This window comes from Camelus ferus, chromosome 15, assembly GCF_009834535.1.
Source record: "Camelus ferus isolate YT-003-E chromosome 15, BCGSAC_Cfer_1.0, whole genome shotgun sequence".
Classification (NCBI taxonomy): domain Eukaryota; kingdom Metazoa; phylum Chordata; class Mammalia; order Artiodactyla; family Camelidae; genus Camelus; species Camelus ferus.
In genome coordinates this window covers 44605313-44621910 of record NC_045710.1, presented here as the reverse complement: position 1 = coordinate 44621910, position 16598 = coordinate 44605313, and the positions used below count along the sequence as shown (strand labels likewise).

Sequence of the window (16598 nt, the reverse complement as noted above, 5' to 3'; positions counted from 1 at the left end):
CTCAATTTTTACATTATATCTAACCTGACTGATCTTTCACACTTTTACTTTGTTGTAACTGATGTTATCGTTAAATAAAACATTTGAGTTAAAATTGAAATTGCTTCCTTTATTAAGAACGTTTTAAAATTTATAAATTAGCCAAGAAATAATGCCTTTTTCCTATCAAGCTAGTTTGTCCAAACAAAATGTAATCAAATTAGCTGGATCTTGGAAGGTTAAGAGTGGGAGAAATAGAGATGACCATCTGACCCTGTTGGGTCTAAGTACAGTAAACCAGAGGTACTTAACCTGAGGTTTCATGCATGGCTTTCAGAGTGTCCTGAATCTTCTGTATACAAAATTGTGAATTTTAAATGATTTGGCAGGAGCTATCCTGTTCCTCTGATTGTGAAGTATTTTGACCCAAAAAAGGTTGAGGAGTACTGATTTAGACAATCAGACTTAAGTGGCCCTGGCTTTGAAGAAAAAGCAACAGGAAAGATTTTTATAATGCTGGGCAAGAAAAATGTGAATGTATGCCAGCATGTTGGAGTAGAATCCTCTTAAAAGGGTAACATTGCATATGAACCAGTAGCTTTTAGCCAGTGCATTATTTGAGGTGAAGGAGCTCATTTATCTGTTACAATACAATTTGTTTTTATTTAGAAAATAGTTGGCAAGCTTTTTACAGCTTGCTTTGCCAATGAATACATGGAAATTTTTAAAAATCTTGTTTGACATATTACCGTGAAATTTTTTTTCTAGACCATATATTCAAGGAGTTTTGAATGCTTGTAATTTTAATCCCCAAATTCATTCAGGGATGAAAGATAGAAAAATATAGATGGTTTAATTGAGTGAAGAAGCTTAAATTCTGTAGAGGTTAAAGATACCAGGCTTGTTTGACTTGTGGTTCCTGCTAAATCATTGCTGTATATAGGAAAATTAATCAGCATCTTCAGTATATCTTAAAAGTTAAGGTAACATGAAATAAGGGAAAGTGAGCTTTTGCTGAACTGCTTAGACCCTACTTAGAAAAGAGGGGGAAAAAACCCATATATTTGAATTTCATCTGTACTTAAAATTTTGAGATCAAGACTGAATTGTATCAGTTTATAGGGTCATAATTTCTTTAATAATCATTTTTTAAAAGGGTTAGGGTAATTGTTTATATACATGTTAATAGAAAGAAAAGTATGCTTTTTCATGGGTCTAAAAATAAAGTGGACCCTAATGACTAATGCAGTTATGGAATACCTAAGTAATGTCAGTACTTGCTTTTATAATTTCAGTTGTTTGGGTAAAATCTCTAAAATACTAATATATTTGTGAGAACATGGTTGAAGGTAAAATGACTTGAGTAGAAACTTTTTGACTGATACTATCAAAACTTCATTAGGCACCTTACATTTTTTTCTTTATTTTCAGTAATCTATGCCAGCAATTATGACAATGTTAGCAGACCATGCAGCTCGCCAGCTGCTCGATTTCAGCCAAAAACTGGATATCAACCTTTTAGACAATGTGGTGAATTGCTTATACCATGGAGAAGGAGCCCAGGTAAAGTAGCTGATCAAAATATTACTGAAATGTAACAAAGTTGTTGGCTTTAGAATAAAACTTTCAATTACTACCTTTTTAAAAAAGTATTCTATAGTTTGTATTAAATTGGAATTATATGTTAACTCAGGTGGTCTGGAGAAAGAAGTTGCATTATATTTGGAAATGGCTTAGAATGGGATGTTTTGAAATATTATTATTATACTTGTTCTGTCCTTAACTTAAGAAAACTTTACCCCATTTAATAAAAAATAGAATCCAATGTATTAAGTGTTTTATAGATATTAAAGGTTGTGTGCACCTTATATTAAATATATTTGGAGTTAATATTATTCTATTTTTGAAATATTTAAATTACAAAAGTACTTCACAGGTAAAACTTGTTTTAAAAAACTAACAATACCAAGCATCTTTACATTGAATTTTAGCACTTGTAAAAGTGGTACTGTTATATAGTAGGGAATTATCTTACACATCATCGGTGTTTTGGTCAGTTTAAAGTTTGGGGATTTTTTTAAAATTGAGAGATATATGAGACAGGAATGTTTGTAAATTTTGTATGTTACAAGAAATTGGGCAATCTTGAGTCTTCACCTTGTGGACCTAATAATGAAGAGTTTTAAATGAGTCAAAGTTTCTGTTCTTAGATTAAAAAAAATTTAAGGTGATGTGACAAATACCTATTACTACAATTTCATTGCTCAAAAGTGCATTTCTGGTAGAGTTCAGCTAGTGCAGATGAAGTTGTTTGTATCTTCAAGATAATAATTTATATTTGCATAGTTCAACCTTGAGTGCTTTTATACTTTTTAGAAACCTGAAAGGCAGATATAGTAGTATCTTTTATAGATATTTTAAAAAGCCATGATACAGATATTAGCAAATGCATAAATATTTCTGATCCCTTCTAAAATCTAACATTGGTTTCACTATGATATAATAAAGAGAAAATTTAAAAGAAAGAAGGGCCATGAAAGTTGTATGAGTGGGAAAAAACTAGTGATTTTTGTAAGCTTATTAGTGCAATTTTATGCTCCTAAGGCTTTTGATCAGTGTTCTTGCCTCCAAAAGCATTCCTGAAAAAGTTTCATTCTTGTCCATGTTTACTACTCATACTACACATGTAGTTATCTCATTACACATTCAGCATGGACCTGTAGGCTTCATTTCATCCCAACAAGGGTATATGGAAAGCAGCTGCTTTTGGAAGAAAGTAAGGTTGAAATGCATGAAGTAAGATTGGGCTCAAATTTGACTGTATTAGAAGTACAAATTTGTAAGCCATTAGGAAGATGAGCGTTTAATTTTATCACATCATTAAACTACCACTGCTGTTTATTCTCTGTTCTTTTTCAACCTGATTCACGTCTAAAAGTATGATGACTAAACAGACCCACCTTCTAGGTTTACAACTGAAGTAGCAGTCATATGAAGAATATGCTGAAAGTACAACTTTTAGTATGTTTCACAGTGTTGAGATTTAACGATCTGTTTTTAACTTGACTTTAATAAAGAGTAGATTTAGAAAAGTATAAAGGCAAAATTAACTTTCCCAAAAGTAAGAATTTAATGTCTAGTTAGATCTCTCATAGGACAAATAAATTGCATAAAGATACTTGTTATAGATAAGGAAACAGGCTTAGAGCTTAAAGTCAATTAAGAGCCCCTTTTAGAAAAGTTGTATCTTTAAACTTCCTTGTTCAGTCAATTTTTTGAACACCACCTCTTTGGAGGTTTGTTTTAAATAAAATGTAGAAGGCTGTAGTGGAAAACATGTTTTCGCCGTTAGATGTCATATTTTTTTTCCAGTAAGTTTTCCAGTCATTCCTCTGTAGAGTCTCATCTACAAAGTGTTGCCTACCTTTTAAGAGACTAATGGATTTGTATTGAGGTTTTGTAAAGAACCTGTAATCGGTGCTTGATAGTTAGAAGGCATTCTGTTTAAAGGGTACTTTTGAAAGTATGATTTAGCATATGTGATGTAAGCTCATTATTTTAAAATATAGTTTGGTGGGCTTTTTCTGTTTGTTTTTGGTCTGTCACTAAATATGTACTTAAAGCAGCTAGAAATTATGCTAATTAAGTTTTCAAACTCACCTATATATAGCCTAACTTTTTTAAAAGGACTATATAACTTTGGAGGGGAAGAAATTATTAGAAGGGTGGCTTTTAATCTGTAGATAGAACTTTTGCCAAAATTGGTAGTATAGTAGAATATTTAATATTGTAACATTAGAACTACCTTCTGTTATAAACATTTTTTCTATTTTTAGGAAGTAGGCCGCTAGGAAAAAAAATGGAAGAGTTGGGTGTTTTCTCCAATATTGTGTTAAGTGTCCTGAACTCTTTTTTTCTATTGCTTAGCAACTAAAATACTTTCACCATTCAGTTAGTAACACAGGGAGATGCCAGATTTTCTCTCTTTAGTTTCTTTTGTATCCTTTTTAACCCCTCCTGGAGTTCTAAGTTAATAAAAGAATATATTATGTAAGGACAGTGGGATTCCGACAAATTAAAGACACTAAGATGCAAATATTAGAAGTAACTTCAGAGAGAAAAATTACAACGAAAAGGATGACTTAAAAGGAAGGAACAAGAACAAGGTTTTTAGAGACTGAAATAAATGGGGACAGTTGTGGGAAGTATTTGTTTGTGTATAGAATGCTTGTCTCTTCAGAAAATCTGATAAAGTTGTATCTAGACCAAATAATTTTCACTAGGCATGGATCTTTGATATACTTTATCCTCTTAATGTTTGTTACTATTGTATATGCAAGTCTCTAGTTAGAAATGAGTATCTAGTTACATATTCTTAGGGAGAAAATCAAAACTAGTAAAATGGGCTTTGGCCCTAGATAACTCACTTCACTATGCTCTCTCTTGTTGGTTATTATATAACACAACTATAAACCTTTAAAGTTATCAGTCCCTTAATGAAATCAAATTTAAAATATATAATTGTATTTCAAGAACTTACACTCCAGCTCTAAGTACAGACCCTTAGGGTGGAACCTAGGCACCTGATTTTTCTTTCAAGTTCCACAGTGTTTCTGGTGTTATTGTTAGGGTACAGAACAACTACCTCATTTAGTGGGTGTGCATTTGTTGACGTTTTCTTTTAAACAGTAAGCAGTGTTTATTGATGGTTGATTAATAGGGGAAAAAATCATGAATGATAATTATATCTGTTATCCGAGGAAAAGAATTCTTAACATCAAAGCCACAAGAGAAGTACGATTTTTTTTTTGTAAATTGGAATAAAAGCCTTCTTAAAGATTATGTGTTGTCTGTGTCACAGATAGTTTAAATAATAATGCTTTCTTCCCCATTTTTTTGTACTTTCTTGTTTATAACCCATAGAATCAAAACCTTGATCAGGTGGTCTAAAAGAAGGATAATTGACTAATTTTAAAACCTACAAACTTTTGCTTACAACATGTGATAGAAATAGGTACAAGATAGGATTCGGTTGAGCTACAAAATAGCCTGTAAAGGTGAAAAAGATTAAGCTATTGTTTCTCGAAAAAAAATCGATAGGATTATCAGCCTTTGATAAAATGTAGTGTTCATATCATATGAAAAACTAACAGTTAAAATGAAGAAGCTAGATAAAGTCAAGATGGCTAGATCTTCAAAACTATCAATTGTCAATCATACCTCAGTAAAACTGAGGGAAGAAAACTGTCAAATGCAAAAAGCAAATTGCAGAAGGATTTCTGTAGTATACTACATATATAATACTTAGTAACCACACAACCGTATTTGTGAAATTTATACACATGTTGTGAAAATACAGACAGGAAAACACTAAATTCATAAAAGTTAATTATCTCTAAAGAAAGTTACAAAGTTCCGTAAGTTTTAGATCTTAACTTTAAAAAAAAAGACAAAGTGCAGCAAAATCTTAACATTTGTTAATTCTAGATGGTGGTTTCATAGGTTTAAATATTTCTGTGTTTGCATTATAGAAATACAAAAGCAAAAAAAATTCAAAATAAGTTAGGATGTAATATATGAAATCAAGATTTTCAGAGATAAAAGTATATTTACAAAAAATTGAAGAGACTTTTAAAAAGGTTTACAGGTCTTAATGTTTTATATTGTCTACATGTATCTGAGGTTTGTAGACGTACTTAGACCTAACTTTTATCAGTCTTCCCATGAAATAAAATTTTACAGTTTGTTAGAGGTATCTTGGTGACTCTTACACACCAAAGTATATACCATTACATACATAATTTATCTAAGTATATGTGAATGTTATATGTTGCTTTTGGTTAGTTGTGTGCTGTGAGTACTTTGATTATGTCAGAGTAGATCTTTGTTACAATTGATTGAATTTAAGTTCACTTTTGAGAATAACAAATAAAGCAGATAATTAAAAAACTTGTTTCAAAGGAATGCTCCCATTTTTAATTGATGTTTAAGAGTGATGATGGACACATTTATTTCTATAAGGACTAATTCTTGAGTGTTTCTGAAAGTTGATAGGATCATTGTTCTATTATGATTTGTCTTTGCTCAATATAATTCAAAAGAACAAGTTAGCTTAAAATTCTTTTTGTGTATTTTAGCAAAGAATGGCTCAAGAAGTACTGACGCATTTAAAGGAGCATCCTGATGCATGGACAAGAGTCGACACAATTTTGGAATTTTCACAGAATATGAACACGAAAGTAAGCAAGTGGTGGTTTTAAAATCCATTATTTCTTCTTTTCTTCCAGTCATAAACTTTGAGGAAGGTATCTCATTTTTAGTATTAGCATTTGTTATCTCAAATCATTTAATAATGTTAACTTATTTCAAAATTTAGTGTTAAATATAGAATTAATTCTTGCAAATAGTCCTAAGAATTATGAATGAAGTTTTGTAATTGGGACTAGTATGCAAGGTGGCTTTTTTGTTGTTTGGGGTTTTTGTTTTTGTTTTTTCTTTTTAGAATATGTGTACAGATCTAAATAAATTCTGAATGTTATTCAGAGATGAAACATGACATCAGAGGAATTATTTTGGGCAAGTAATCAATATAATACAGGCTAGGCACCTCCAAAACCAAGTTGCGTGGGCAGCCTAAGACCCTACTCCATGGTACCAATGCTTTTAATGGGACAGCACTCAGTTTTTATTTGCAATTGAAAATGTTATCATTTGGGTCCTTTTTTCTTAAGTTTGAACAGAAGGGTTGATCAAAATGTGTTTTTACTGTTTAGGCTTGATGATTCACACTTTTCTTTAAACTGCCTTAAAGTAATAAAATACCGTGCATGGCATTCTGTTCAAATATACACAAGGTTTCCACTTGATATACATTGTGTTAAAACAGAAAATGGCCATGTTCACTTCTGTTTCTGAAATCAGACTGTGTTAATTAACAGTTTTAAAATACTAATTAGTTTTGACATCTTAAATTTTAGGGCAAAAATACAGTCCAGAACTTCCTCAAAGTGCTAACCTTAAGTAACATAACAGTGTTTGCCTGTTTGCTTGCCTGGTAAATTTTGCTTTTTATACTGACAGACATTACTAATGTTTAAGTTGATTTATCAACAGTATTTTTAAAAACTCAAATTTGTCTTGTGAAAAATGAGATGATTAGAGGAACAGAAAGAAAGCAACAGGTAAAGAATTCTTCAATTTACATAAATTACAAATGATTTGGTGCTAAATTTATGCACTATGACATTTGGCTTTTATGCAATCATTTTTTTTTTCTTTAAAGATGTTAACACTACCTGATATTAATCATAATGTTCCATTATGTTGATTGCTTGTAATAGGAAGAAAAGGGGTGTCTTCCTGTGCAACTGACACAGCTAGGCTTTGACGGCAGGCCTCCACAAGGTCTACCCTTTTGATTCCCTTTAACTGAATTCTGTTCATCAATTGTTTTTGTTTCATGGGCGGTGGGAGGGGAAATGGGAATTCAATGCATAAAATAAGTATTTCTAAGGGCTCAGTAGAAATTTCTACCATAGGGATCATTTCATGCATTTATTTTTTCATTTAGTCTTTGCTGTTATCTGTCCCTCATCTTCATAACTCAGCAGTGGATTTCTCAAGTCCTGAAATGTAAAGCAGAAAAGTAATACTTCAGAATGATTGGATTATTTATGTGTATTTCCGAAGTAGTTATTTATTACTGGCCCTCAGATTTGGCTGTCACTTCAAATTTTTTTAATCAAAATACTCCTTTTCAAAGAAATGTGGATTTTCTTCATATGTAGTGTCTTAATGTATAGGAGGGTTTGGGTTTTTAGGATATTATGATGGTGATCTGTATATTCCTTTGAACTAACTTGTGAAAAGCTTTTATTGGGCTTCCTGCCTCAGCCCTGTTGGCAGAAAGAGGAAAATATGAATTGTATCTTCAGCAAGCTTGTGCTACTTTTTTACAGTTGGAGAAAGGACTAGAGGTTAGTAAATAGGTAATTTAGGTAACAAAGTATCAGACATAAAGGAAGAAGTAAGTAAATGAATGCAGCAATGAAGGGGGGAATATTCTTCAGTTAAAAACGGTAAGCTGAAAATGCATTGGCTAAATATATGGTGAAGTTATCATTAAGATTACTTTTCAACTGGTGTTTTTATGGTGGGTTTTATTTCCTAGTTTTTTTAAAGATCTTTTTAGTTGGTTGAGAATTAGCAAGGGGACATACCATGTCGTAAGAAGTGCATTATTTTGACTTAACTAAAACTTTTAACACTGATTTCATGCCTATAAAATTAATTTAAAGCAAGTTTAGTGTAGTATGTTTTTAAGAGTTAGTTTAGAATTTCAGTCGATGAGAAACGGTGCTTTTTTAAAATTTATTGACATTTTTCTGAGACCTAGACCTATAAAGAGATGTAAATGAACAGAATAGAAAGCTTCACCATTTGCTGCTGATTATGAAACTTTTAATGGCATCAAATTTATAATTTGTAATTTCAGAATTTTGCTTTGGCCTTTTTATTTTTGAAGTCTTTTTAAGGAATGTTCTGCAAATGTAGGATTTTAGTTTGAAATGGCAGAAATTTTCTTAAAAGTATGAAATGTTGAAAATGAAAGAAAACAGCAAAAACATTTACTGTTTGAGCACAATGTAGTTTGGGACAGTCTATATTGTGCTTGGATAAAGAGTGCATTCACATGATCCCTTTGGTTGAAATACTAATGCTCCTATTTTATTGTGTGATGACTAACCATTTTAAAGATGAACTCTTATTCTCAGCCAAAACTTGCAATCTGAGGTTATATGTCTATATATGAATGAGTTTACCTTTCAGGTATTGTAGCTGATTCTTCCCTAATTCAACCAGATGAAACATACCACAACAATTTTGACCCTTTTCTTCCTCCTGTCTATCCACACTAATTGGTCATGGTAATAATTTTGGGTCGTGACTTCTATAGCCTTATAAATTGTTATAAATATTGTTGACTATTTAGAGTGAGTAATCAGCAGGAGGGACAAAATGGCTTGAAAGTGGTATTTGTATTTATTAACTTAATTATATTTTTAGTTATCGCTTTTATATTTGGAAGGAATACCTGAAAGGTAGATACAGATTGCAACATGCATTTGTGTATTATTTTGACTGTGCACAAAAGTTTATCTTTAAATTAGTAGAAATAGCAACTATAAGGGTGGGGTTAAAATTTAAAATTAAACCCGTGGGCTGTCTTGCTGCTCCTTAAGTAACACACCAGTGATATTTGTAAACACTTTTCTGTAGAAGGTATCTGTGACAATACTTTAATACTTGGCCAAGAGCTTACAACTTCTAGAAGATGGTAGGAAGCTTGAGAGCATCCAAGCTGCTAAATTCTTAGGAGCCTGGTCGTGTTAAAGTACGTGAGCCTATAAGCAGTCATTTATGCTGTGAATTCATATCTGGCTGCTGCTTTTCCTCCTACAGACTAAGCCCATTTGGCTGCTAAAGGGCTTTTTATTTGGTTCCTCCTCCTGGTGTGAGCATGTATAAACAGCAGGACGTTAAATAGAGTAGTAAACAATGAAATGAGGAAAATGCATGAAAACTCAGTATATGGGTGAATAGATCCTTGTTTAATATATGTAATAAAACTTGGTAGCATAATGTTTTTGAAACTTTAGCTGTAAATGTGTGAATGTCTGTCCATTTGTGAATCCTGAAAGTTGCCAGTCTTACAGCAATATATTCACATCCTTCTATTCTCCAATTTTCAGTATTATGGACTACAAATTTTGGAAAATGTGATAAAAACAAGGTGGAAGATTCTTCCAAGGAACCAGTGCGAAGGTAGGAAAATGTAAAGAATTGTAAATTCAGAATTTATTATTCCTGGCATTTTTATTATAGTTGAGTATTGGACAGAGAGAATGTGTTGAATCTTTAGTAATTTATTATGTTGTGATGGATTACTGCTTTCATCATGTGGTAAGGCAGGTTTTATTTATATTTGGTGGCAAGGGAAGAATAAGGTGGTTTTTTGTGGAAAAGCAGAGACCAGACTGGTCAGACTTTCTACAGTAAATATTGTGGTGGAAAATTTGTTTCAACTCATAGTTAATCTGGACCATGTTTGAAGTGAATGAAATTTGAATATGTGCTCTTATGCATTGCTTTAAGCTTATCAGACAGTAAGAAGGTAATGAGTTGTAATACATGGAATAACAAATTAAAAGCAGAGCAGAGGTAAAACCACGTTTTAAAAATCACAAGGCTTTACCTTTTGAAATTCTGGTCATACTTTATAGGAGGTTCACTTCTGAAATAAGGAAAGATAAAAAATGAAGATATGGTGATGCCTGGTATTCATGTTTTAACTTTTTCCCTTATGTACTATCTCGGCAAAAGTAGTCACAGTTTAAGAAACCTGGGGCAAGTTTAGTCTCTTGGAATTCCTTAATGCGGTTACTTCCAGTTTTCACATATAGCCTTATTATCTACTTTTTATTACTTGTTTAATCTCTGAAACATGTAAAAGGAAGTGTGGACTTTATAATGGGAATCATACTACTTCGGGTGGTGTTTTCTTCTATTAAATTATGTCCCCTTTGACTATTGCTCTTTAAGATGTTGTCTTTCACCTGCTTTCTCATGTCATTTTTATGGTGGGATAGTGACCTGGATTTACCCAGTCTGACCTACATCTTGACATCTTTGTAGCATGTTCAGAGGTGAATGGGACAATTTTTAATGGCAATACACCTAATACACCTTAAGCTGGATTAAGAATGGTAGTACAGGAAGAAATACTGCTCTCAAAAAAGATTCCTGTTTCTTTAAATGTTTTATTTTGGTTTGAAACCATTTTAGATCACATTTTGTGACCTCAGAAATTAGTAAGTACAGTTTGACTGTGTGGCCCAAATAGACAAATGGTTCATCACTACTTGTTGGGACCTTAGGAGCAGTCCTGGTTCCTTTACTACTATTGTTTTATATTTGTTGTTTGAGCCTCAAATTAAACTTCAGTTCCTTTTTGTTGGTACCATACCAACAAAAAAATGTTTAATTTTCTACTTCAGTACCATTTTACCATAGTAAGTCCCTCTTTAATTTCTAAACACCTAGACCTCTGCTTCCTGTGATGTAAGGATTGTGCTAGATGATCCTCCCAAGATACTTTCCAATAAAATTAAATGATTTAAAATAATACTAGCTTATCAAAGTCATGGTTGTATTTGTTACTGAAAAAAATTAGAGGATAAAGTTCTCCCTGAGGAATTGACATTTTTTGCTTTCTACATGAATGGGAGTGGTATTTTTTAGTTTTTATCATAAAATCAAAAGCTATGTATTTCTTTTAAATATCGAATATACACATATTCTAGGTGGCATATGATTTTAATTTTGACAGTATAGTCATCTTGTTTGGAAAAAAGATGGGGGAGAGGTGGTGGTGGTTTTATTCTGTGTTGGTGAAATACTTCATTTCTCTTAAAGCAGTACTTTAAAAAAAAAAACATCAGAATTACCTTTCCCCCTGCATTTTCCTTTGGCACTAGTGATAAGATTAAGTGAGAAAGGGAGGAGGGTATAGCTCAAGTGGTAGAGCACATGCTTAACATACAGAAGGTCCCCAGTACCTCCTCTAAAAAAAAATAAGATAAATAAGTAAACCTAATTACCTCCCCCCAAAATTAAAAAAAAAAAAGATTAAGTGGACTGTAAACTTCTCTAAAAGTACCTGAAGTTAGTATCACACACTGACTTGGTTAGTGGTTGTCACTGACAGTGAAGTCATTACATGGAGGGAAAATGTAATTTCTAGTGTCTTTCAGAGGCTCATTATTAAAAGAGCAAGTAAAATGGCTCCCAGAGAATGTTAGTGAACTCTAGCTTTAGATATGCAACAGCAACTTTGCATGATGCGTTTAATGACTTGTGTTTTTAAGGTAATTGATCTCACTTATAAAACTTTGGAAAACATACTCAGTACTGTATTTTAAAATTCTTTCCAACTTTGTCAATACTGGGAAGCTTCTACAATCTTAAGATTTTTTTATCTCACAAAATAAACTAACATTTCTGAGTGTTAATTTTCCTTCGTCTTTAGTAGTATTGGAAATACATTAGTATAACCTCCAAACTATTATGCATTCTTTTTGTTTGTAATTGTCATATCTTTTAAAGTATAGCTAGTATTTGTCCAATTTTCTTAGCATATATGTGGGACATATATTGTGTATCTGCCTTGTACAAAGCACTATTAGATATTAAGACTATGTAAATATATCCCTGCATCAAAGTGTTAAAGGTGGGAAGATAAAATGTAGGTTAAAAATAATGAGAGCATTAAATTAGGTGTATATGTGAGTGCTACATATGCTAAAAGGGAATAATCAGGTTGGGCCCTGTAGATAAGCTCATTCATGAAAAGTGGAAATGCTTGATTTTGATGTATTTTAAAGGAAGGATAGATTTGGCTCTACAAACAGCAAGCCAGAACAAGTTTTATACATTTTTTTTTTTTTTTCAAATCTAACCTTTATTTTATCTGCTTTCAGGTTCTTGTCCATAAGCAAATGTTAAATTTTCATGTGTTCTTTTAGGGGAATGGCATTTTCAGCTTAGGGCTTTTATCTAAAGCCCTTTGCCAGGAAAATAACCTGACAATTCTAGACTGAGTCAGATGTCTCTTGCTGTGTGTTCCCTTAGTGAGTCCTGTACCAGTGGATCACAGAGCAAAATTTTAATGAACAAAAGACAGAGCTAATAGTCAAATAAGGACATTAAAAAAAAACATTTAATTAAAAGATACTTTAATAAAAATAGAGTAAGGGAGATATAACATTTATAATCATTTTAATGAATTTAATTTATGTAATACAAAATTTACTGCATTGCTCTGGTTTTTATCATTTAGTTTTAGGTCAGAAAATGTTTCTTTCTGTTTGGTCACCCCAACCTGTACCCACTGTAACCTTTATCCTATTTGGCTGTTGCTATTTTTCTTTTCCTTGTCCCTCCAAATATAAACAATGCTACCAGGGATCAGAGAATGTCTTTATTGCATTCTTACTCCTTGGTATATAGGTGTTCAGTTAATAATTATTTAATTAATGAATTGCTTATTATTACTTCAGTGACTGGCAGTCACTGTTTGGAATTCATTCCTCTAAGAGCCTAATGACTTCCCAATATTTTTTGCTTTTACGTGTATTTATAGTTGATATCTTAGAGGTTCAGTTTTAAAGTGAGTGTTTACATAGATGAGTTGTTGTAACTCAAGACAATTATTTTTGACTTAAGAAAGACAAGAAATTTTAAAAATGAAGTAGAATAATTTCCAAATAGGGAGTGGTTACTAGTCACTGAAGTAATTAAAGGTACACTAAGACTTGTCAGTGGTATTGATTCTGTCTTGTCTGCAGTATACATCAACTTGCATTATGCAGGTAACTTCCTTCCTTTTAAAAATAATTTTTGTATTTGGTTTAGAAAATTTAAACCATAATGAAAGGGCAAGGGAGACCTTTGTCTCTCCCTGAAAAAAAAAATCTTTGTAAAGGAATCTCTTTTTTTTTAACCAAAGGATTATGTTTTAATCTGTTAAGTGATAAAGCCATACTATCTTGATTGTCCTGCATGGTTTTTGGTATATGATATAAGTGGTAATGTATGTGAAGTCTTCTATATATCTAGGTGCTGACCGTGGATAAACACAGTGTGTGTTGCCAGCCTTTTTCCACAAATATTCCCATTTCTTTCCGTTTCACCAAATAACCATATAGTAGTCTCAAATTACCTTGACAGTTCTGCAGTAGCATCCTAACTGGGCTCATTAACCACTCATGTGTATATGTTGTGTCCCTTGTAATATATTCACTACAAAGAATTAAACATGATATTTTTAAAACAGAACTAACTAATCAGGTCACTCCCATGCTTTAAATCTTCCGTTGTACTGAATATCATGTTTAACATGTTGCCTTTAAGCAATAGTGGCTTTTAAAAATTATTTGCTTTGGCCCTTTTTTAAGTTGTATTGAGGTATATTTGACATACACAATAAATTGCATGTGTTAAAGTATACAATTTGATTTTGACTTGTGTACACCCATGAAATCACCAGTATAATCAAGACCTTCATCTTTGTGGTTGCCTTCTTTACATCCCCAGCTCCCAATCTGCTTTCTCTCACTCACTTGATTAGCTAGAAGTAGAATGACTACATCACATGGTAGGTGTATGTTTAACTGCCCAAGTGTTTTTTTAAAATGGTTGTATCCCTTTACGTTCTTAGTAGCAGTATATGAATATGCTTCACATTCTCACCAAAGCTTGGCATGGTCAGTGTTTTTCATTCTAGCCACTATAGCACATATATAATGGCTTATCACTGGTTTTAATTTCTGTTTCCCTAATGACTAATTCTGTTGAGCTTCCTTCGCATTGTGTTTGGCTCTTAAACAAATCCTTGAGAAGTTTTTTTTTCCTCCCATAGAATGTAATGTTTGAAACATCAATATAATCTGAGATTTGACAGACAAGCCTATATTTGCCAGCTTTATACTATGATAGGATAATAAAAAGAATATAGTATTGGTTGGATTTATTTTATCTAATAAAACAAAGAGTATTTTTTCAAGATGTTCTTTTTACATTTCAGCACCATACATAATTGGCAGAAACTATTTTCCCACCACTGCTGGTTAAGGTAACAATTTGGTCCCTCCAGAGTTTCCTAATTTTGTGAAACTTCCATAAGAGGTCCTTACTTGAAGCCTATAACAATGCCTAATCCTTACTTCGCATCCACATAGGAGACAGGAACTATCTATAAACTTTATAAAAGGGGGGTGGATTTTAATATAATTGTTTTTTGTTATAGGGAAAGTGTATAATTCATTCTTGGTAAGTAATTCACAGTATTGTGCAACCATCATTACTGTCATCTCCAGAATTTTTTCATCCTCCCAATTGAAACTACCCATTAAACATTAACTCTCCAGTACACTCTCTCCCCTGTCCTTTTTAGCCATTATTATACTTTTTGTCTCTGAATTTGCCTATTCTAGGTAATTCCTAAGTGCAATCATACAGTGTTTTGTCTCATTCATTTCAAATGGCCTGTTTCTAGGGTTCATCCATGTTGCAGCATCTGTCAGAATTTTATTCCTTTTTAAGGCTGAATAATACTTCATTAGAGGTCTTGTTCAGTATTGGTTTGAGGCCATAAATCCATTTAAGAATAATTTTAAGGATTTTAGAAACTACTTTTAAAAACTACTAAACATGTAGGCAGTAAGTTACAGTCTAATTCTAGCCTATCTAATGGTTACGAACTGTTTTTTAGCTATTTCTCATTTTGCTGTTCTCACAAGTATTTCATTGAGTGAGGAGTAGGAACATTATTCTGAATTCCTTTGGACAATAAGGGAAAGAGGAACAAACAGCTTTATTTTAGTGACTTACCTTTCTGATGATCACTGGTGGTGGTTTACATGGATAGATGTTTAATACTGTGGCATGAGAAAAGAGCCTTTCTTTTGATTATACATGGCTTTGATGGAGGAATCTGATTATAGAGTAAACAAACATTTAAAGTAATTAGAAGGGTGGGAAGGGATGAATTGGGAGTTCGAGATTTCAGAAACTAATACAAAATAGACAAACAAGTTTATACTGTATAGTACAAGGAACTAAATTTAGTATCTTATAGTAACTTACGGTGGAAAACTATGAAAATGAATATTTGTATGTTCCTATATGACTGAAACATTGTGCTATACACCAGAAACTGACACAACATGGTAAACTGACTATACTTCAATAAAAATATATTTTTAAAAATTAAAAATAAATAAAGTAATTTGATTGTATACTTTTAAGAATTGCACAGTGATTGGGACTGAATTGAATTCAGTTTTGCCTATCTATAGCTTTATGTTTGTAATAGTGTGTTAAGGCTTTCCATTTTCTGTGGTGTAGGAGAATTAGCCACTATGGAAGAAAAGGATAGGTATGTGCAACTTTTTAACTCATATTTTACAGTTTGTCTAGGAATGCATTTTCCTCTTTAATAGGTAGAATCCTGTATTTGATTAAAAATTTAATGTATGGCAGTGTCACTGACTAGCTAAGATGCTCATGTATAACCTTATGATTTAAATTTAGAAAATGCCTTTGTCTCCGTGGGATATGGCACTATCAATATATTGTAGTCAGTAAGTTCTGATTTTAAAGGGTTTTAGTGAAATTTGTTTATGAAGATCAAATTCTGTTATACATTTCTTTTACCCTATCATTAAGTATCCACATACTTGTAAGATATTCCTGGGGGTTAAGATTATTAATATTGCCAGGTAAATAACTTGCAAGATGATATGTAACTTCTAAGTCATGATGGGAGTTACTTAAATTTCACCTTTTTAGCTAACATAGAGTTGATACTATCCACTTACAAGATTGTACAGACTACTTGGCGTGCTTAGTTTTAATTTGAAATGGGAATGTCAAGGACATTTTTTTCTTGACGTTGAGAAATAGAGTTGGATTGTGAAAGATAAATGCATAAAACTCTTGGAAATGGGAAATCCATGTGTCATAAGCTGCTTTCCAGTTACTAGTTAGGCATTTTTGTA

The 16598-nt window shown here is 32.2% G+C and overlaps 1 protein-coding gene across 2 annotated transcripts in view; it reads left to right on the top strand.

Moving 5' to 3' along the window:
• The window catches only part of XPO1 (exportin 1), a 39361-nt gene that overhangs the window by 2078 nt on the left and 20685 nt on the right, over positions 1 to 16598 (top strand). Inside the window, exons 2-4 of one of the 2 annotated variants that reach the window (XM_032497632.1) lie at positions 1411 to 1542; positions 6117 to 6218; positions 9732 to 9804. In XM_032497632.1, the coding sequence (XP_032353523.1) occupies positions 1417 to 1542; positions 6117 to 6218; positions 9732 to 9804 (301 nt within the window). In that variant the 5' untranslated portion in view covers positions 1411 to 1416. Of the gene's footprint in view, positions 1 to 1410; positions 1543 to 6116; positions 6219 to 7319; positions 7384 to 9731; positions 9805 to 16598 lie in introns of those variants that run through there. The other variant, XM_032497633.1, reaches the window with a different exon arrangement.